Below are 23989 nucleotides of genomic sequence, written 5' to 3'. Positions count from 1 at the left end.
TCTACTTGTGTTAACTCTCTCATTATGTTTTTCATGCTTCAATAATAAAAATTACAATAATATGAAGCTAGACGTTGCTCGTCCCACCCTCGTCCCCCCCCGTGTTGGTCATGAACCTCATCTTGATTATGTGTCTAAATGGAAACCCACAGAAACTGAATTACTATTTGATCTACATTAAGAAAACAGATGTTTCTCTTTTTTGTTATTGATTTCCCCAATATTTCAATGTTTTATTGCTGTTTCCACCTGTTTGCCAGCTGCTTTTCATAGTATGAAAATCATAGGTCTTACTAAGACATAAATAATAAAAGGACCGTATAACCAAAGCAGCTCAATGGAATTGAGTAATTATCAATTACATTATTAACACCTGTATTTTTTGTTACACTAAGATGCCAAAATATCATATTGAGATGAGTAATGAGTCTACCTGCCCAGTAGCTGATAGGATTTTTAAAAAAAATCTAACAATATCTAAATGTTCTCTTTTTAACCATGTTTCTCTTTATTGTATTTTGGTCTGTACTGCTGAGGAAATTGTGTGTTCAACATTTACATATAATTAAATTTTATTTAAGTAAATTGCATCCACACAAACATTTTCAAATATGAGAATTCAGATAATGTTGTTGTTGTTGTTTCCCTTTTAATAAACATGAAATGTGGATATTTAGACCGCAGCCTGAATACCACTGATTGTGTGACTTCACTATATAAAGATCACTCAGAGAGAAAAAAGTTTTTCCAGGAAAAAAGTTTTTACTGAAAAAAAAAAACTATGGTCATTTTATAATTTTATAGGATAAGATTGTATAAACATAAACATAGATTGACATCAATGAAAATCAGTTACATAAATGTTTAAAATACATCTACTCCTCTTTTAGCAGGTGAGAGTAAAATGCTTTTAAGAGGTTAAAATCTTCCACGTTTACATCAATCCAAAGGTTTGACATACAGTGTTAAGTCATATGAGCTAAAATATAAACAAAGACAATTAGAAATCAATTTAAATTCTGAATTAACATTTCATCCACTCATATCTGAGGCTGACAACATCAGTGGTCTTGAATGAGCTGACATGCTTGCATAAATTCTACCAAGACAATGACACATGAGGTTTTTGAGGATCATACCGCACAGTACAAAAAAAACTGCCTCCCAACACATGACAAGTTGCTAGCAAAGGGTTGTTTGCACGTGCGGCGACTGAGTCTCTGAGCATCCAGCATCTGGGGAGTGAGGATCGGGGTGTAGCGGCTGGTTGTTATTGGGGTTTGCAGTCAGAACAGCCTCCCCCATCGTCTCTGAGAGTGCTTTAGTGTAGTTAGTGGAGGAGGTAAACAGTATGGGGGTAGTTCAGTGGTTGTCAGTAAGACTAGAGACAGTCCACAGATTCAAGGCGGGTGGACAGAGCTGGACGGGGACTGGATGACTGCCTGTGGTGAGCAGTGGCGGAGCTGATGGAGGGACTGAGAGGGCAGCAAGTGGTCACAGCCTGTAGTTACCACGGCGATAACTAGGTTTGATGGTTAATGTGGTTTGCCACTGTGGATGGACCAACAACGAGAGGCAGCTCAGTGATGAGGAAGACGCTTCCTTAAGAGTTCTTGGCGACCATCTTCATCGTGATGGTCTTCACTTCTGAGTACTCCTTCAAGCCGCACTCTCCCCTGAAAACAAACAACAGGAAAGAGTAAAAGTGCTGCTCATTCTGTTTAGAATATCATGCAGACAGAAACATTGAAATATGGTGTGGACACTGCAATATTGCAATACCCTCTGAGATAAAGATTTATGTGATGTTAAACAATTTGTGGGTTTTCAAAACATTAGTAATACTGTGTTTAATTTGTGTATTTGCATTTGGCAGATGACCACGTTATACTCACAATTCACGTCCATTGCCAGACATTTTATATCCTCCAAATGGACACTGTGTGCTCAGGGCGTTGAAACAGTTTATCCTGGGAAATACACAAAACATTGATCACTCTTGTGCGTTGGACTAATGGGTCTGCTATTGTAAAGAGGTGCATAACTGTGTCTAAAGCAGTACAATTACAGCAGCATTTAGTAAGACCCCTTAGGGTTAGGGTTAGGGTGTGACTGAGCATCTGAGAATTTCCTCTCAGTCCACCCTCAACATCAATATTCAGATATTTACCCAATTAACCCAATAGATTCAGATGACCTTTTCCCAAATAAGGTCATACTCAAAATAAGCAATAATCAAATTAATACATGTGGAGTATTCTGACCAAAGTCATATTATATAGACATGTATATGTAATCCTACTGGAGTTTTTCCGCATTTTGCAACATCTACAAGCAGTTAGCAACTGTTGATGACATGCAGTCTGGGTTTGAGTGTAAACAAGATGGAAAAATAGTAGTATACAGAGTTGTAGCTTTTGCAAAATTGGGAAGATAACACTCAAAATGGTAAATGGTAGTATCGTATATAGAACTATTTCAGATTGGGCTTTTAAAAGTGATCTAAAAGTCACATGACTATTTGTTACGTAAGTAACTGGAACGGAGACACCAACAGGATAGTGCACTGAAGATAAGCTGTGTTGTGTGTGTGAGTGTCATGGTGAAGCCAAGATGGAGACGTCTACCAATGAGAACAATGTTATGACTTAATATCAGAGGAAAGTCTGAAGCTAATTCCTCGAGACATTAGCAGAATCAACAGATGATGCCAAAGACATGTGTATGAGATCAACTGGAGACCCAGCTGGTTGTCAGTCGATCCCACATGTTATTCCATAATCATAAGTGGTCATTGTGGTCTGTATCAGCGGCGAGGAAATGTTGTTTGGAATAGACAGGATTTGTAAGGAAAGACAAGATGGTAAGAAAAAAAGGTTTGGTCCTTCTTAAAGTTTCACAGAAAATCCTCGACAGAGGAGAAGTAGGACGGTGATTGAGGCAGAATCGAGGATGAAGGACGAGGCAGAGAAATGTTTTCTTAGCTAACAGAGGAGAGCAGTCAAGGATGACAAGTTGTGAAAATGTCTTGGCAGATGCTGCATGTTAGTTATACTTGTAGCCCTTCTCCTGACCATCTGCAGGTCATTACAAAAGAAACAAAAATAATTTTAGCTGAAATCAAGAAGAAACATTTTATGACCATTTCATTTATACAAATTATAAAATTGGGGTGTCCGTTTACATTTACAGTTTATGTTTTACGTTGTTGTCTTGCACTGGCACATTACTTCTGATATTCTTACGTCTTGAATGTCTAAGCTGAGGTAAAAAAAAGGAAGGAAAACATTTCTTTGCGGCTTGTGTAATGATAGTAAAATGGCCCGTTGCCAGTTTATGGTTTCTGGATGCCTGACATGGTTGATACTTCCCATATGAAAAATATTCCTGATTGCAGCTCAAGAGAGACAGCAGATGAAGCTTACCAGACAGTGCCGGCCTGCATGGCTGTGGATATGGTCATGGCTTTGTTGATGTCATTGGTGAAAACAGCCGCAACCAAACCATAATCTGAGTTGTTGGCTCTCTCTATCACTTCGTCGATAGTTTTGAACTTCATGATCTGCTGGACTGGTCCAAAAATCTGTAAAGACACGAATAACAGATAGGTTTCAAATCTACTCATTTAGGCTACTTATCTTATTATTTATATGAATTATAGCTATATAGCATTGGTTATAAACCAAGAAGAAGACGTTAAGGATGAGTTTAGAGCCAATTATCTCCCACTAAACTTTTATACTGTGTATTTCACTGTTGATGGAAAGTAACTCAACTCAACTTTTGGTCTTGCTGCTTTTATTTAACTAAAGAATCAGAGAAGATTTTCCACCACTGCTTTACGCAGAGCTTCACATGCATTCGTTTTGCTGGTACAATCAAAATCCTGCTCTTTACCTCCTCTTTGGCGATGCGCATGTCATCCCTCACATCGGAGAAGACCGTGGGCTCAATGAAGAACCCGTTCACGCCCAGTGCTTTGCCGCCACACTCCAGCTTGGCTCCTTCACTGATGCCGCTCAGGATAAACTCCAACACGCGATTCTGCTGCTCCCGACTGATCTGTGGTGGTTGGAGGACAGAGAGGATGTGAGAACTCAGGGCAGAGGAGAAAGAGAAAGCAAACAAGTCTGTTGTTTCTGGAAGTGGTAGATCTGTTTTCCTCACTCACCTGTGGACCCTGCTCAGTAGTGGGATCGAAGGGGCTGCCGACTATCCTCCTCTTGGCTCTCTCCACACTCCTGCGAACAAACTCCTCATATATGGGCTCCTCCACGAAGATACGAGAGCCTGCCGTGCAGCACTGGCCTGCGTTGAAAAACACGCCCTGGTGGGCCTGTTCCACAGCCAAATCCACTGGGGGGGGGGAAATAACAATATTTATTTTTTGAAAAACAACTGGCTGATTAAATTTATCTAATAAAAATAAGTCTGATTATTAAAAAAGATTTTTTAAATTGGGATCTTTAAAAGCAAAGCTATTTAGAATTCAATGTTAACATATGCTACGTACATATAAGAACTACAAAGTGTATTGTTCCAAAATTTGCCTCAATATATATTGGAGCTGTCTTGCACAAATCTGATACCTGACACCTGAGAGACAGGACCCTGCTGTTGCCCGCTAAGGGTTAACGCACCCCTGTGATTTATGGGTCTCGGCTGAAGCACCCGACTGAGTCAGGGTCCATTCTCCTGATTTACAGGCCTTGGGGAGCCCCTCTCACGGCTGCTGAAAGCATTTGAAAGCCACAGCACCCCCGGTTTGGTGAGCCATATAGGGTTTATATGAAACCCATCCATCCACAGTTTTCATAGCACTACAAAACAGTTGAGCATTTCAGGATTCTTACTCCACGTGTGTCAATCCACACAAAAGAAGGGCCTGAGAGCGAGACACAGAACTAAAGAAAACAGTGATAGTGGCGGACCACCTGGCGAAGGCGACAGGTAAACAGAGCCAGTAATAAAACATGACTTGAAAACTCACTATCTGCATCTGCAAATATGATGTTGGGATTCTTTCCTCCCAGCTCCAGCGTCACTCTCTTCAGGTTACTCTTCCCAGCTGCTTCTTGGATCAGCTTGCCGACCTACCGGAAGGAAACAGATCTGAGGTTTACTCGCGGAGATGCAGGCCTGCAGCCAGATCCGTAAATCAGCTGCAGCCATTAAAGAAGCCTAAAGAGGTTGGTTATTGCTCCAAACAGGGAATGCACGGGTAGACCACCTGAAACACGAGTTCTGCAAACTCACAGAACGAATATCCATTACAGGTCTCTGGGAGCAACAGGAAAAATGAAATGATGTTTTAGCCGGGAACAGCGTGTGATGTCTAATGAAGGGCAGGGAGAAGCGACCACAAGGTGTGTGGGTGGTGTCCCGTGACCTGACTGACGGACTGATGGAGAGGAAGAGGAGCTGGTTGCTATTAAAGGGGTCTCTGTTGACTTCAACAACCACACTTGTGTTTTGGTAAGTTTTAGCACTGTTTTGGTTTGACCATTTTCAAATGCATGTTATATCATTTCCAATTGTGTCTATTGTTCAATCTAGTGTTGTGGTTTGATATGGTTTATGAGCAAACTGACGAGGAATTCATTTCTTTACCTAAGAAATGATAATTTAACTGTAACTAATCAAATTAAACAAATATATAACAATCTCTACAAAAGCTGAAGTGTAAAAATTAATGTTTAACATGTTATACAGGAATATTTCACCAATTCCTGATACAGATCCTTCAAGTGTCATAATCATGATGCTAATTAAGAACACATGCAAAACTGCACTGGGAATAAATGAGATGATTTAACCCACTAAATTTTTTTAGGAAAACACTTTTTTGTGACAGTAGAATGAAACAGCTGCCTTAGCTGATATTTTCTCAGTGTCTTGATATATTGACTCGACAGATAACGAGCCTGAGAACCCCCCCACACATACACACACCTCCCTCCCTGACAACCCTACAGCCTAAACAAGTATTCATCTTCCTGTTACTCATGCAGCCTGTTTTATTTTCCAAGAGAACTGACAGGATAAAGTGGAAAAATACCATCTCAGTGTCCAACCGAAAAAAAAAGAAAAAAAAAGATAGAAGCACATGGAAAAGACTCATCTTCAAGTTACCGAGATCTAATCGAAAACAACAGAACAGAATCAACCGACTGCTGTGCTGTGGCTGGTATATATGGCGCAGTATATAAGACATATAAAAACAAGACGGGACTTGGCTCCGCTTCATTTTTTTATGTGTGCTGTCTGTCTTTGATCAGAAACACAAAGCGGGAGGTTAGCGTGTGTTTATTCAAGCGTAAAGGAAACACGCAGGGCTGCCTGACTCCTCCGTGTGGACTCAGTCTCATGTGAGTCAGTATGAAGATGAGCTGTGGTCCTAAAATCCACCTGTAGCTACATCAGCGCCCTCCACCCTGTGAGCTGGAGATGCTGTGATGGCTACTATCCACCCAACCACTGCTACTACAGCGTGGTGACTCACTGTCTGGGCATCAGCAGTCTCTCACAGCACTGCCTCAGTAATTGATTCCAGATCACATGAAATAACAGGAAAACTAGTAAAAAAAAAACGGGGCCGCTCACAAAGGAAACGTTCAATCAAGATGAGATGATAAAACAAAGAAGATGTTTGTGTTAGAAGCTGCACACAATCAGTGTGTGTGTGTGTGTGTGTGTGTGTGTGTGTGAGAGAGAGTGCATGTTTAATGTTACACTGTGCTATAAAATCGTAAATATCTGTAAACCGTTCAGATTTGTACCATTTAATTTTCTAATGATAACTGTGTCAATGTTTAAATCACAGAAAACCGCTGATTGCAGTTTAGATGCAGTTTAGATGCAGTTTAGATGAAACTAAAGAGCCAGAGGGTAAATATATGTTTTGTTTTATGTTAATCATGTTTGTCATGTTTTGATACCATGTTTCAGATTGTGTTGTGTTTTTCTATCTGCAGGTTCTCGATTAAAAGTTCAATGATTGTAGCTGAAGTAGACATTTTCAAGAAAACCACACTAACATGTTGTGATGTGAGAACAAGATTCTACAGTCCTGGTAGCAACGGGATTTATATTTTCACAGCAGGGTTTTCAGCATAGACTTTATATAAAGATGGACGACACGTCTCCACTTCCTCCTACTATCCAGAAATAAAGCCAAAATGTCCGGGGTACAAACGCTATATCAAACATTTATTTGACGTGTATTTTGGCTTTTTCTATCTATAATTATGAAGGAGGCGGGATTTGTGACTCATACTGCAGCCACCAGGTGGCGATCAAGAAGCTTTGGCTTCACTTTTGGAGAACTGTCATTTTGTCCATCTTTAAATACAATCTATGGTTTTGAGCTTCTCAATTACACCGCCAGCAGATACCTCCATAAACCACAGAGGCCGATCCAAATATTATATAGACCTGGCTCATTTCCCTAAGATACATGAACGTGAGTTACAGGCCTGTCACATAAAAACATACATCACACATAGGAATTGCTTTGGTTATTACCAGAGGGATATATTGTAGTTAAAAATAACATGTTATAAATGATCGGCAGAAAAGGAACATGTTGTCACTCTTGCTGTTACCTCCGGCCAGAAGAATGCATATGGAGCTCAACACCTCTGAGCGCTCAACACCTAACATGGTGTGTCCTTGACGATTTAGCTTTCCATTAACTGCTTCCCTGTTCTGCGGGACTACAAGGGTTTATGCTGTGTGTGCGTCCTGATAGTGAGTTTGATGAACGGCAGTGTGGAGGTACATTAATACAGCAGAGACCGTGGAGGGAAAACAGAGGGGAGTTTTCAGAGAGATGTGTTTGTAGGCTCTCGACACAGCAAATATGTGCATGTGTGCAAGATCAAATCTGAGCCCCTTGACATGAGGCATAATGACAGGGCACGCAGCTTATGTAAGAGCCCATTTGTTTGTCATTTAGACTTCAATAAAGGCACACAACGTCCCGTAATTACCAAGCCTGCCCTTATGTTCTGCACATGTTGGTCACTGTGTCACTCGTGTTCGTTGACATAAGTCAGCAGTAGGCAGGTGTTAATCTGAGCCACTCGACCAGAGTGAAAAAGTACCTGAGTCGATCCTGTGAAGGCCACTTTGTCTATGCCCATGTGTGAAGCAATTGCAGCTCCTGCCGTTGGCCCGAATCCTGGCAAAATATTGATGACTCCCGGTGGAAACCCGGCCTGTCAAAACAAAATGAGAGGAAACAAGCTTTAGCAGAGATGACAGCAGAGCCAAGCAAAACCACAGGCAGTGTGGGGGAATCCGGACCCAACCCAGCCTCCCCTACCAGCAGAGAACGGAGAGAACATCAAAAAGTCGAAGGCAACAGACAGATAGTCTCCATAAAGAGGAGAGGCCAGAGAGGATGTGGAGACTGACATTGGTACAACATTATGTGGTTTTATTAATATGCAATGCTGCGTTGCTCATTTTATGTTTACCTCTACGGTACTTGACTGCGCTGACTGGACTACAATGCTCTGTTATGCATACATCTTACTTTGGATTTGAACTTAAGATTCACTTTTCTTACACTATACGTATCTTTTGGAATTCTGTTGTGATATTTCCATGTGTTCGCATTGATAACTGTTAAGTTTCAAGTTAGAGGTGAACTGGGAGTGGAATCCCTCACATGTGGCTCTCTCTGAGGTTTCTATGGGTTTTCCCCTGGGTTAATAGGTTTTTTTTGGTAGTTTTTCCATACTCTTGTTGCGGGTTAGGGACAGAGGATGTCACACCTTGTTAAGCCCTGTGAGACAAATTGTGATTTGTGAATATGGGCTATACAAATAATATCCGATTGATTGATTACGAATGACTCTGCTGAATCAGCTCAGTTCAAAAGTCAAGGTCGCTAAGTAGCTTGTTTTAAAAGCTAAATGACATCACCATTTAAACTACATCATTAAGTGAACAGTATTTATACCACCGAGATAATTCAGACTGCACTCATTTCACTGGTACGTTCAATCTGTTGCTGATTTAAACTGTCATGTTCAGTTTGCTACTAAACTTTACAATCCCAGGGTTAAAGCTGCACTCATGCACTGCTGGCAGAATGGTAAGAACAGACCAACGTCCTCTATTCCAACTTGGGATTGTTATAGTCCAAGGTGTTAGCCCTAGTGCTAACCTTTAGTTCATTTAGTTGTGTTACGTATTTGTAGTAATTTGTTACCAAGTGAAACCATATACACCGCTCCTATAAAATGAGCTGAACTGATTGCATTAGTAGTAATATTGGATTTAATTTGATGGAGCTGCCAGCGGTGGTGCATTTGCAGCCATTCTGCCAATAGGTCTTGGCATGACTGTTGTTATTATGTCCACATGGGAGAAATCCCTGGAGTCAGAAATTCATAATACCTCCAACTTAGAATTACAAGTCCAAGGCTGACGTGAATCCTCATTATGATTTGAAACATATATGTTATTATATGATATATGATATAATAAATTATACTTCTGTGGTTTTCATGGTCTTTTAAAGGGGAAGTATAGTACTGTGAATGACAGCTGAGCTGATGACAATGCTCTCAGTCTCCAGTAAGAGGAGCTCCATTGCTAAAAGCTACTGATTCAGTTATTGACATTGGTGATTTTAATCACTGTTAGAAAATTGTTTATGCATGTTTGTACATTTTTCTCAGCCCCTATGAAAACTGTTCACAGAGCAGTGTGTATGTTCTCCTGAGCGACCAGACTGTTGTTCATCAGCACCATTAAAGGCATGTTGGAGATAAGTGGAACTTTGGAAAGTTCTGCTGACCTCCATTTATTGTATTAGCTGCAAAAATCTGAGATTGAAATCTCAGACACTCTGGAAAGCTATTTGCATGGGTACTTATCTGTACATGTGATAAAATGTGTTTATTTTTTTCAATATAGGCAGTAGACGATTTGTTAATTTTCACTTCCCTTTGTGTGTGTTTTAGTGTGTGTATATCTGTGCATGCCAAAAATAACTCAAACAAATATTCACCAAACTTAATGTGAATATTACTTGGGAGGGTATCTCCAGTTCGTTAGAACGGTATCTATATTTTTGCTGAATCATGGCTGACTGCCAGAGACAGCAAAATCTTTATGGATGTTTTAACTGGCACAGACGCATGTAAGATTTCTCCTGGTGCTGTTGATGGTCAGTCTGTGGCAGACGGTCAGTGTGTTTGTGTGTGAGACAGAGGGAGAGTGCTGCCCTCCTGTTCTTTTCAAAGCCCCTTGGTTTCAACTTGTAAAGATAAAAACCTGTAATTTATTATTAACAGCAATAACTGAAAGATGTTCGCCTGTACACACAAGTTCCCTTTCTGCACATGCAGCAGTCTCTCTCAAAGGGGAGTGAGGAGAGCGCATGGGAAATCGACAGGTTGTTAAAGGGGCATGTTTTGGGATCATTTAGGTTGAAAGGAGATGAGATCCCCCCCTCATTCCCCCTCATATCCCTGACTGGAAATATGTGAACTGACCCTTTAGCTCATTCTAATTTGTTGGTTGTTTTCTTGGCAAACTGAAACCTTTAAGTGATTTTGATTCAGTTAGTGGACTACTAACGTTGGTCTTTCCGAATAAAATGTTGATCAAATGTAAACACAAAGGTGTTTGGTAAAGTGATTCAGTCTTTTACCTCTTTGACGAGAGCGGCCATGTAGAGGCAGGTGAGCGGCGTCTGCTCAGCAGGTTTCAGGACAACAGTGTTTCCACATGCGATCGCCGGGCCCAGCTTCCATGCTGTCATCATCAGAGGGAAGTTCCACTGTGCATGACACACACACATACCGGAAAAAGACATCAGACATCTGACTGACACACTGGGTGGTCACAAGTCAAGCTCAATAACTCATCGCTCTTAAGTCACTTACTCTCATTTTCACTCTGTCTAAACATAGTCAAGTGAGAAAAGGTTCTCGGCACTTGTACAGTATTTTCTCTTCCCACAGTATTCTGAGAAAGCCGGGAAATTGCAACACATGTGCAATAGACCCATATCACTGTACGACACACAGGCCTGTGTTATTTCTGCTTTATACAGGAGCCCATGGGGCTCAAAGCAGAACCACACGCTTTCTGCACTCTTGCACAATCAACTGTGTCTCTTTCTCCTTGATGTTTTCCTCCTTTCTCACCATTCTCCTTTCCTCAAACCCACTATGTGAAATCCCTCAGCTCAGCCCTCTGCTTCTCACTTCTCGTTCCCTATTACTCAAACTCACTGGCACAGTCATTCTGGGGGCTTACCAGCAGGACTTATCCGAATAAACAGTGACTGTCAGGGAATTACTGGAAAATTCACAATGTAATGACAACAAACAGGCGGGACTAACAACCACCAGAATCTCTTTTAAAATCTGCCAATTCACTCTTATCTGGGTTTTTAAAAATATTTTATGTCTGTGTGAATCCATTATGTATGTCACTTGTCGGAAGGGAAATACTCACGGGGATAATTTGTCCACAAACTCCAATGGGCTCATATCTGGTAAATGTCAGAAACTCTCCATCTGTGGGGGAACACACACACACACACACACACACAGTTTCACACACACACATTTAGCTTTAGCAATTTAAAGCTTGAAAATACCCCAAACGAATGAAAAAATGTCACCACCTGATACCCCCAGTGTTGTTGACTCAACATGTTAATTTGTAAGCGAGTCCACACGCAACATTCCATGGTTACTTTACCCTGGTGAGAGATTACATTTCGTTGCGAGCATCCAGCAGCGCAGGCTTGTGTGTGTGAGTGTTTTAGGTCATAGAGATGGGTGTTATGCTGGAAAGGTTTGCTCATTCCTCTTGCATTACTTGAATAAAAGGAGGTACTTATTGAGGGTGTGCCATGCTTGTTCATGGTTCACGAAAACAATTGATATTGAGAAATGTTTGTATAAATTTGTGACATCAGTTATCAGCTGATGAAACACTGCTTCATGTTGCGTTTGGACTGGAACGATCAAAGTAGCAGACATAAAACATAAAACTGCCAGATGAGATGAAGTTTAGGCTGATCCTGTATATGTCAGCTTTTTTTTCCTTAATTCCAATCGTGTCTGCGAGGTTCGTTTGAAAGTATGACGTCTGAGACTGACTTATATTTCAATTTGGAACAAGCAACGTAAACTAAACCACAATGTGTAGCCAAAGGTGCTCAACATGATGACGCTCCCTATTCATTACACACTGTCGATTTAAATTTAACACCACATTCATATCATAATGTGAAAGATGAATAGATGCCAAGAGGTAGTTGATGACAGATGTGCTGCACCTCATCTTGACAGCTGAACAAATATGATTATTAACTGCCTTACATCATACAGACGACGGGAATGTCCTTTTTTATTTCCTCTGAAAGTCTACAAGAAGAATAAAGCTTCAACCAGAGCCCTGGGAAAATGCTCACAATGGTTGATTTGGCAGCAGTGTACGAGAGAAGCTTTGAGAGGGACAATACAGTTGTATCAGGAGGTTTCCCATGTCCTCTCTCGTAGTCTTTTTTTCGTTTTTTGTGCTTCCTGTTGAAACCGACAGCCAACTTTCCCCTCTAACACCCCCACATTCAGCCGCCTCAGAGGGACGACACTGGTGACGGCCTCCTCTGGACAATACAGTTTGGATTGAGCGCCAGTTTGATGCATTACTCAGCTCAGAGTATGGTTTATATTAAAAGGTATTTTTTGATTGAAATAAATATGCCTTAAAATAGCTTATGGCTATTTATACTTTCACAATAAAAAATGGATCAAATGACAATGGCTAATGTAAGATATAAATCTGACTTGACAGTGTCTCCCGGCTCTACAGTTTTGCTGTGTAGTGATATAAAAAACTTGATAGGCTTTACTGTCTTTAAGTAATACACATTTTTGTCATAAACCTGATTAATTACCAATCATATTACATTAAGATTAAAATGTAAAAGGTTTTTAAATATAATACTTAAATGTCTTAAGCAGTTGAGAACATAATAATTCTCATTGTGAACAGAACTGATAAAATAAGCAGTTCAGCATCTTCCAACATCTTTTGATTTACTCTTACTCCTTTAACATTTTTGTTCTTAACAAGCACACAGCAAGTAACTGTACTAAAAAGCCCTCAAAGCCCCGACTGAAAGATCAACGTCCAGGCTGTGAACTTAATACAACATCATTCAACAGCTAAAGAGCCAGATGTGTCCATCAGGAGTTGGTGGAAACCAAAACGGAGCTAAAAGAAGGTGAATACTGGACTAGTTGTTCAGAAATGCAACATAACAACACCAAATGAATGTTAATTTGACTCTGCAAGAGCTGGATCCTATTAACTTAAAAGAAGACAATACGTCAGTGTTGTGTTTCATCCGTCTATGTGAGTTTTACATGAACAGTTACCCTCATTTAACAAAACAATGGCTTAAATCAAGCCACATCTGATTACTGAATGAGTAAATAAAACTGAGAATCCAACCAAGCAGCCATCGTTTGGTGCTTGTCTGTTTCACTTAGGGAAAACAAAGTAAGTATTGTGGTTTGATACACAGCCCCAATGACGTGCCGGGGATTCTTCATAAATGACACGTCTGTTTTCATCTTTGTTCTCATCACCAATCATTAGTCCATTTCAACTCGGCTGCAGAGCTCAATCAGGGATCTTACCCATAGGAATGGTAGTGCCATGGATCTTGTCTGCATATCCAGCAAAGTATCTCAGTGTCTTTATGGTTCCTTGGAGGTCCACAAACAGGGTGGGCAGGAAAGGCTTCCCACTGTTCAGTGACTCAATGGTCTGAAAAGAGATGGGGGAGACGTTTGAGAAATATGTGATATAACCTTGTGATCCTCGCATAATTCCATTCTGCTCCAGCCTTTACACTCTCCCATGGGCGAAATGAGACACTAAGATAACACTAAACTACAAATACAGCCCCTAAGTTACAGTTATATGTTCTCTTTAAGGCAGAGCAGAGTTTATTTGTATTTTTAAACACAGATGTAACTCAAAGGGCTCGACAGAAGACGTTAAAATGCGTTATTAACAAGGAAAGCAAAGGAAAACGGTTTTATAGGCAGCCACAGCACTGTTATAAATAATTACGTAAAGAGGGTAATAATCAGAGGATTTACTGTTATATCCATGTGGGAAATATCTTCACTAAACTAAAAAAACCTAAAGATAAAGAGATACCCCAGATAAATTCCAATGCTAAGTTAACTTACTGCGAGATAAACACTGTCTCTCTCCACCAGGTCGGCCAGTTTGGCCAGCAGACGACCTCTCTCAGATGCGTCCATCCTTCGCCATACGGAGCCCAAAGAAAAAGCGAGGCGAGCCGCCTGCACCGCTTTATCCACATCCGCCTATGACACAGGAGGGAAACACACAAGTTATCAAACAGGTGTTTGTTTGTGCTTCCTCATGAAATCTGGCTTTTAATGACATTATAATACCAGAATATTATCTGTTGTTCTTTTATGCTCAAAGTTACTGAAATCACGAAGGGCTGCTCATCAAAAAGCCTGATCCCTTAACACACTTCTGCTTTTCTAAATTCCTAATAGTTTACTCCTGTGTAAAGAAGTAAAAACAATATGTTAAGTTTTAGGAAAAAGAAAAACTTAAACTGCGCTTTTCATTGTCAAAGTGTCCAGCGGTGAAAAAATAAATCTAAAGCAGTTATGTCAACACAGTTCTACATCTGACTACAAAACATTTCAGAGGAACATATTCTACTCACTGCATGTATTTAATTACTAAAGCTACTTTTTCAGATTCTGTCTTTGTATAAAAACATACTGTATGTGACGAGTCTATAAAATGATCACCCACCAGTTTGTGAGGTGGTTCAATTGTGACTTACTACAACATCAGAGAACCGATCATATAATCATGCATAAATTACAATTATCCAATAATATAATAATAACACACGGACCAGTGCTTAGAGAGTATTTTGATGCAAATACTACAATTTAAGTGTTGGAAATAGGATATTACCTGGAAAGGTTTGACACTTTTACTTAGTAAAACTTTACAAGTTAATGATTTCAGTAATTCAAGACCACATTGTTTTCACTGAAAAACCACAATGAATGTTGTGCTGTGTTTACCTTATCTGCTTCCTGGACCTCACAGATCTGCTCTCCAGTAGCCGGGTTGCAGAGAGGAAAGACCTTCCCACTAACAGAGTCATGCCACTCGTTGTTGATAAAAATCTGCATCAGAAAAATGGCAGATTTTAGTATTTTAGTAAAAGATAACCTGCGTAGAAAAGATTAAAAGTCATGATTCACTACACAAACTAAATGCTCACATGGATGATTAAAACCTTACATTTGCAAACATGCTTGAATGAGATAAGGAAAATGTACTCGCTTTTTTACATCTAAATATTGATGTTATGTTTAAGATTCATTGCAACATGTTGGCTGCAGTCTTGTGCTTGTAGTTGAGGCTGTGAAAGACTAACAGCTCTGCAGGCAGCAGCCCCAGCACGTCCAGGCTCTTGTGTAAGGGATATGGGAGAATCTCTGGAAATCTGGACACAGATTCCTGCATGTCCAGCATTGCTCTCTGGGGAGTGCTCCACCATCCAGACAAAGGGGGTGGGTGGATGGTGGAGGGGGGGAGTGGGAGCAGATAAATCCCTATCAGCCAGCAGAGCCCCTCCACTCACCCACCCACCTTCCCACCCCCAGCATACAGACACACGTTCCACAACATCACTGCTCGTTTACGAGATCATAAAACACGTGCCGCACTTGGTTTCTGTGATGCGTTAAAGCAAGTCTTCCGTTAAACAACCGCCTGGGATTCCAGACAGGACACGTCCACCGTCCACTGAGACCAAAAAAGGGAACTAAATGTTTGCACGATCGCCATCTGAGAATTATGTCGGTGAGATACGCACAAAGCCTTCATGTAAGCGGATGAAAAGAGGAACAAAATGCTCGTGTGATTTCAGATCCCAACTCCATCTTACGCAAGTTAAGTCCCCCCCAAAAAAAGCCTCCTTTATTACTGACATGTTTAGATCCATTAGGCAGACAACTCACACACTGTTTTTAATGGCTGTCAGTCGCTCTGATAAATAGAGTGCAAGGAGAACATCTGCTGGCACAAATCCCTCTGTGTATACATATGCTCTTACCGTGCTTCTACTTGAGAAGAGCTGAGACACACTGAGAGCAAACCTGAGAGCAGGGTTCAAGTATCCCACTGGCCTCAGCCTCCCTAAACTCTCCAACATGTTTACCTCAATAAACGCGGGGCTCTAAGTACTATTTAATTGGCTGTAAACTGTTAGCTGTGTTTACTTTCGGGTTGGTATAAAATGCCAGGGAGTCTGAAAACCTCCAGAGCCACAGCGAGCACATGACTCTGCCCGTCTCCTCCGCTTCATTCCCACGGCTCTGGAGCTCATAACGTGGGCTCTGCGAATGAATAACTCACATGCAGATGTGGAGGTGATCAGTATCTGTGTGTACCACCCTGCACAACCATGCACTAACGGACTCATTCCTCTACGGTTCCTTTGTGCCAGTACCTCAAAAAACAAGAAAAACATCCCCCCACAACACACACACATGCACAGATAGAGACAAGCCAGAGTGGCTTCCCTTCCCTACCAGCCTGGTATTCTCAGGCGCCTTCCATCAGAGGCCACCTTTAATCTGCCGCTCATTAAGAGCACTTCATAAAATTGTCAGTAATGATAAGGAGCAGAGGGCCAGCTACAAAAACAGAAAGTCCTGTAGAGCACTGAATTAGCTTTTAAATTTATAGGGGCCACTGAAGTGAGGCGCCCTAAATCAGAGGAGCCCCCTGACAGCCTCAACAGTCTGAGCAAGAATGCAGACCATGGGTAGCTTTATGCATGGCGTAACCCCTCTCACAGGACGCTGCTGAAGGAGAACGGATGAAGCGCGAGAACAGTGGAGCAGGCCGCCACCTAAATCACAGCCAGAAAAGGACAACTGTCAGCCGCCGTTTGGCTCGGCCCTCTCTCCGGGCCTGGACTGGTGTTAGACCTTTGTCTCGTTCCATTGAGAGACTTGATTAAGATGACAGGCCCGCGTTGTAAATCAACCCTCAAGGTTTTTTAAAATTGCTTTTAGGATCATTTGGACGAGGGGCAAAGAACACAAGAATGGAAAAACAAGTGCATGGGTGCACATTTTCAAATGACAAATAGTGTTTTCTTTCCCATTCCCTGCGGGGTCGTTACTATCACTTCACAGGATGGTTTCGTGTTTATAAAGATCTGCGCCGCCAGCGGGTTCATAGAATTAACTTGGTATCCAGAGGCTACAGAGATGATGACAGCATTTTGAAAAATAAACAGGTTTCGGCTCTTGTGGTGATGACAAATGAACTACAACTTTTAAGTTCTAACATTTTGTACAGCTGAAATCATGAAAAACAAACAAACATTAAAACTGACAAAAAAAGCTCTATATGTGACGCCTGACATATAATGAGGAGGCCTGATGTGGAGGAGAGCTGCGCAGTAAGCCTGCCGGTCAGGACTTTGTGCATGGCCCACAGGGCAGCTGCAAACATTTAGCAACTCCCATGCTTTTCTGCATAAGCTGTCAATCACATCCTCCAGAGACGGCGTAGCCATGGGGATAATGAAAAGATGAGACATTATGTAAACAAACATGTTTCAAAGTTTGTTTGTTAGTTTGATAGCATGATTCAAATCAGATGTAATTGTGTGTCTGTTTGCTAATTATTCATCTATTACACAACGTTTATGGATTATGTAAGAAAACAGCTATTTGTTTGCCTTGCACCTCGAAAAATATGATGATGATGTTAGGGTCCTGCATTTTTTCATTTTAGCAGAACTTTGCGTGATTTTTTTTTTTTTGGTGAGAATTCATTTTGTAGGAATGAACTGTAATGGGAAGTAAGAAATGCCAAAATAGTTTCTGCAGCCAACAAAACATCTGTTTGGCTCTTTGCTTCTTCTCACAGCTCAGTCGCTAGCGGCTGACGGAATATGTAATGCTGCTCAGTTCTTGTGTGTTTTTTTAAGCAGGGGGGTGCGAGGGGGGAGGACAGGCCGAGATGTGGCGTGGGCTGGTGTGAGGGGGCAGTTGGGCGTGTATTTGGGTTTATAGATGTGTATATATAAACATATATATATAGAGATATGTATGTGTGTGCGTGTTTATGCACAACGCGCCAAAATTCCACAGCCACATGAATCCTAACCGGGCACCTGCAACACTCGACTGCGCAGGAAGTTTCATATCCTCCTCTATCACAGGACCTCTATTTCCGCTCTGTTTCTGGATGGGTTTCAAAAGTCTTATAATTACTACTGTTACAAGTGAGTGGAGAGCATGTGAAAGTGGAGACCAGCTGGTGGGTTTTTTTTCTCCCTTCTCCTACTCCTCCCCACATGTCTGAAACCATGGAGCCTTCATGTTTTCCCTCACACACCCACAGACAATGCCACCCTGCGCTCTCGGGCTTGGCGAGGGCGACCTGGCTGTCACTGACACGGCAAACGTCTTAGTTTCGTCAGGGTGTGTGGGCGAGCTGTTGAAGTTGTCCGTAACTGACTTTGTTCACTTTTTTTTCAGATATTTCACACTTGTTCGACTGGAGTAAATTGTTATTAATACCAAATTCAAGACTCAAAAAAGAGGTTGTTAGATTTGATCTTTTAAAGTTGAAAGCAAACCTTCGAAGCAGATTCTTATCCAATAAATTGTCATGTTAGTAATTTATCCAAATGAGATTTATCCAGAATTTAGTCTCCTCTCCCAAACATAACAGAAAGGTTATCACTCAACATGAAGATATTATTACACAAAATATATTAGTGCTTAATCTTCAATCCTAATGAAAGCAAGAGCAAAAAGACAACGGCTCCATGCAGTTTCATTTTCATGAATCATCTCCTCCTGTTTTTTTTTTTCTCCTTTGAACATCTGAGGTTTGATGGGTTTCCTGTGTATTTAACCATTCTTTAAATCTCAGGTCAAGGAAATGTTTAAAGAAAACATTTTACATCGTTTCACTCGTGGGATCAGTGGACGAAGAGGAAGTCATTTTTAAAGAAATGTGACGCTTCTCCGCAGACAAATAAACGTCCCGAGGAAGACTTGTGTCTCCGCTGTGTCCGACGCTCACGTGGAGAAAGGGCCTATTCCAACAGATTTATGAAGCCAAGTGTTTTTCATAATGACCCCATAAGGATTTACACGTTCCTTGTCAAGAGGGCTGCAGACTGAAGCTATGGGAAGTTAACAGGGTAACCTCGCTGTCACTGCTCTTCCTTAAACAGTGATTAAGAGACGGGGGACACGATGTTGACGTGTCTAGTAAAATGATAATTTACACTCGCTGCGCAGGTAGGCTTTTCACACCAATGGACACATTAATGGTAGTGCACACTTGCCCTGTCACAATCAAAGAGAGGTAGTCCTAGAGTGTGTGTGTGTGTGTGTGTGTGTGTGTGTGTGTGTGTGTGTGTGTGTGTGTGTGTGTGTGTGTGAACAGGGTGATTGTGTAAGCAAAGGCACGGAAAGGGGGTGGGGGTGGGGTTGGGGGCGGGGGTTTGGGTCGGGGGTTTCTCGCTGTGCTCGTTGCGATAAATCATTTAGTTGCACAGTATCCCCTAACTTTGGCTCTGTTTGATCTTGATCGCAGTAAGATGGTGGTTTTGAAGTGAAAAACTCCAGAACTGCAGGTCAGGCTCTGGCAAGGCAGGGCCACTAACCCACACAGTGAGACAGGGTCATAATTTACACCCCGTCGGACAGCACCTAGCATCGGGGAGCCCCAAGCCTCCATCTGTACTATCTCAATCAGTGACAGATTGATGGAGCCTCTTATTCATCCACACTGTGTAGATGTCTCTGCATAGACCGCTCTACAAATACACAGGTCTTTGGGAGACAGGTTCTGCACAGGTTCCTATGGATAGGGTGCATTAACGCCACAGTGAGCAAAAGCAACAAAGGAAATTTACAACTGTTGATTATTGAGAGATGTGTTACTCAGACAATTAACAAGGCCACTGAATCTCATTCCTGAGTCTTGTTATTCCTCTATTAGAACTACAATAAAAACTAATTTGAACAATAAGACACATTTTAAAAATGCATATTTCTACCTCGGCCAAGGAGTCTATGTTTTTTCGTCTGCATTCGTTTATTTGTTTGTCTGTGAGCTAGCAGGATGATGTTAAAGGTACTGGGCGGATTACCAAGAAAACTACATTTTGGATCAGGGAGCAGATCCAGTCTTTTATTTATTTTTTTTAACATTGTAACATAAGGCGTTTTTCAGTATTGTTGTTGATTTCTAAGAGAATAATTCATGGATCTAGATGAAAAAAAATCAGACATGTTTAGAGGACTAATATTTATGAGTGTGTGCAATGTGGTAAAAAAAAAAGATCTAGATCTAGTGAATTTAAATGTGGTCTCAAGAGGTGTGGGTTGGGCATTGGCTGAGGTATGTGCTATACTAAGTGCCGTTCTACTTTCTTATAGGTTAGCACTAACAATTCTCCAAATTAGTCAATAACAGGCTCTATTTCATCAAGATAAAGGGCAGGATATGTTCTCACTTTACACGAGAAAAAAAAGTTCTTTCAAAGCAGAAGCGGCAAAGCCATGCTTTTATTTCTTTTCTTGCTCGTTTCGCCCCACCGAGTGTCTTCTTCTAACAAGTCATTATCACTTGAAAGTGTAAAAAAAGAACACAGAGGCCAGGGGGATCAGCCGCTAAAAAGAAACTTTCTCCTTGACTATTCATAGAACAGATCTAATCTCCACGTCTACCACAAGGGAAAACCATTAATAAATAGCTATACACTGGCTCTCTTTTTAATGGCTAACTTCTCCTATCATCCTTTAAACAGTTTCTACCCGGTAACCCACCCGCGGCTTCCGTTGATACAAATGTGTGGATAGAGAACAAGGAGGAAACTCTCATGGTTTTAGCTACAAGAGAAAGTGTGTATATGAAAACCACGAACAATAAGCAGAACTTCAATTTTATGCAGATGCACAAAAGATGGAGGATAAAGCGTTCACTGATGCAATCATGCAATGTGTCTTTGACGGTGAGCAGTTCATGACTCGGTGAAAAGGGCAAGGGGCAATAATACATTTTATCACATGCTTTGCTGTTATAGAAGCAAACGTGTTAAGATACTTATAAGATACTGTATCAGCCATATCTCTGTTTCCAGGGTCGCTACAATGTAATCTTTGCATTGCAAAACACAAAAAAATTGTTGTGTAGACTTAATAACTGAGTTTTTCATGAAAGTTGGAAAAAGCTTAACGTCGCATTCATATTATAGAAAAATTCAACGTATGTCAGTATAAAAAACAATGTTGGAGTAAAATGTGCGTGTAGACGCTTGCAGCTCCATCCACACGCCCTGTAGGCCAGTGAACAGTGTTGGCTGTTTCCTTTGCAGTCAGTGGGGTGGAGAACAGGAACAGGGTGTGAGGAGAGCCCACGCCAGGGGTGCCCATAAATCAGGGCCCTTCTGCCCCCTATGTCCACCAAACCAACAGGGACTGGATGATCCAAATTCCTGGGGGTTAATTCACCAAGTCGCTCCCTAAATTTCCTCTCCTGTACAACCCTGTGTCCACCCGTTTAACCAGCACTCTGCACTGAGGGAATGGAAAGCTTGTGGAGCCGACCATCCTCTCTCCAGTGCAACAGCGGCGTGCCCTTTGCACTTAGAACACTAAGGTATGTGTTAACACACAGAAATGATAGCACTGGATGAACTTAGACCACACTATCATTAATCTGTCCTCTATGAGACGTGCCCTTTAATCTCACAGTCATAAAAACACTTGTCCTGCAGCTAACAGACACTTTCAGGAGCGATGATGACACCTCAAACTAAAAATACCACACAAACTAATGATTTAAGTTTACTTCAAAGTGTGCTAATAAAAAAAAGTCATACAGACAGAGGCAAAACACTTCGTATGGGTGCTATTTTAAATAAGTGTATGGGGAAGCCTCACATTTAAAACACGGGGGTTTAAAATCAGGAACTAATATTGTGAGATTGACAGATTAATTATTTCTTCCCTCACACCACAGTGTTAACTGCTACTTACTTATCATGGCAATAAACAGTGAAAGCATTTCACTGTAGATTAGAGGTTTTACATACAGCCTCCCGAGTTAAGACCAGATGTTTTAATTAAAATCTCTCAAGACAACAGATCTTTTAAATCTGCGACGTGATAACTTTCATGGCTCAAATAAAGTTCTTTGTTTGACTCCAGCTGTTTTCTACAACCTCCCCCCCACCCCCTCACCCACACACATCAGGCTGCAGAGCGACTCCAATAACTGCTCTGATAACACTTTCTTTTTTTTTTTTACTTGCCAACATCCTATTGAATTTCAAACAGTTTATTCACTAGATAAACGTTGTGTTTATATTATAATAATGAAACTATGCCTGACTGTGTGTATTTATGTGTGTGTTGTCACACTGTCTAAAAGTGCTGTGATCACAAATATCATTAAAAAGAAATATATTTTCAGAGAAGACAGAGAGGACTGTGGTTGTATTTGATCTGGCTTTTTCCACTGATACCTGATATGACTAAATTACAGAAAATCAATTCAGTATTTTTTTAACTAAGGGCTGAATACCACAAGAATGTACCAACATTTTTAAATCATAATGGGAAAATGAAAAAAACTTGAACAACTTGGCTGCAATATTTAAATTGTACATGTGTGCCCCTGTAATAAAGCTCTATAAATACCATTAAGGAGATTTTAATTGAAAAGTTTTATCAAATGGCTTCTAATTACACACACAGTGACCGGCTGTAAGCTACTTCAATGCAGAATAAATATAAATAGTTAAAAATTGATTTTAAAAACAGCCTTACTCCATTTATTTCTAAAAACACACTCAAACTATAACACTATCTTTATTAATACATTATTTCCTCTATACTCCCCCCAAAAATATATAAATATTTTAAATATAAATATGTATTTGAAAGAATTTGCACAAACTACAGTCTATGGAAAATAAAAAGCGGATTTTATTTTAATATTAAGGCTAAGTGGGGACGCAATGACTCATCTTTACATGCAAAAATACACAAAAGAGTTTGAGCAATAAACTCGTTTTTAAATCAAGTCAAGCGAGGAGGCGAACAAACTACAAAAAAAATATGTCACTTCTAAAATATGTTAGAGTCTGTGTTTGATCTGCTCCACGTGTTTAAAACTTTTCTCAGCACTTATTGATACATTAATGATGATCCACAGCGAACACGTGGACGCAGAAACACCTCAAACCGCGCAGTGTTCCGCTTGTCTGAGCCGGAGCGTCAGGCTTAAGTTTGGATTGATCAGCTCCAGACCTGGGAGAGCTGCTCGGTCTGACACGGAAACTTCAGCTGCTCTCACAGTAAAGAAGGCACAAATAATAATATAATAATTCTAAAAAAGTTTTGTTCTGACATATTTAGAAGCTCTGGCTGAAAGTACATGAGACATCTGCGAGGAAGAGGAGGAGGAGGAGGAGGAGGAGGAGGAGAAGTGGAGTGTTTACGCGCAGAGGACGCGCGGTGCGTGGAGACAAACAGACCTTGGTGTACTTGATCTCCGGGTTGGGCACCGGTGAGGGCATCAGCTGGAGGGATGCCATGAGAGCGGCGGGGTCGCTCTTCACCTCTCCGGGGATCTCGATCTTACTGGAAGTCATCACGTCCGTCTGTCTGTCTATCTCTGTCCCTCTCTCTGTCCCTCTCTCTCTCTCGCTGGAGCCTGCTGTGACGCGCTGCTGGGACCTTCCTGCAGATTTCTGATCAGGACTTCGGTCTCCTTCCTGGGTTTATAGCCAGGTGTCGGCCGCGCTCCGCTCTCATTGGGCAGAAAGGGGAGAACCAGGGCCGTCCTCTTTGGAAATTAAATTCATGCATTTACATAAACG

At 41.1% G+C, this 23989-nt stretch overlaps 1 protein-coding gene across 1 annotated transcript; it reads right to left on the bottom strand.

The window, feature by feature from the left end:
- Positions 1–624: 624 nt before the first annotated feature.
- Positions 625–23963, bottom strand: aldh1a2 (aldehyde dehydrogenase 1 family, member A2). The gene is made up of 13 exons (XM_035159527.2): positions 23645–23963; positions 15135–15239; positions 14244–14384; positions 13683–13812; positions 11482–11543; positions 10670–10798; positions 8106–8219; positions 4991–5093; positions 4172–4356; positions 3898–4062; positions 3426–3583; positions 1896–1970; positions 625–1676 (listed from the first exon to the last, which is right to left on the bottom strand). The coding sequence occupies exons 1-13, from the start codon at positions 23759–23761 to the stop codon at positions 1604–1606; spliced, it is 1557 nt and encodes a 518-aa protein (XP_035015418.1). The 5' UTR covers positions 23762–23963; the 3' UTR covers positions 625–1603.
- Positions 23964–23989: the final 26 nt, after the last annotated feature.

The sequence above is a fragment of the Hippoglossus stenolepis genome, chromosome 1 (assembly GCF_022539355.2).
Source record: "Hippoglossus stenolepis isolate QCI-W04-F060 chromosome 1, HSTE1.2, whole genome shotgun sequence".
In the NCBI taxonomy this organism is placed as follows: domain Eukaryota; kingdom Metazoa; phylum Chordata; class Actinopteri; order Pleuronectiformes; family Pleuronectidae; genus Hippoglossus; species Hippoglossus stenolepis.
The sequence above is the reverse complement of the archived record's forward strand: the minus strand, read 5'-3'. Positions and strand labels throughout refer to the sequence as shown.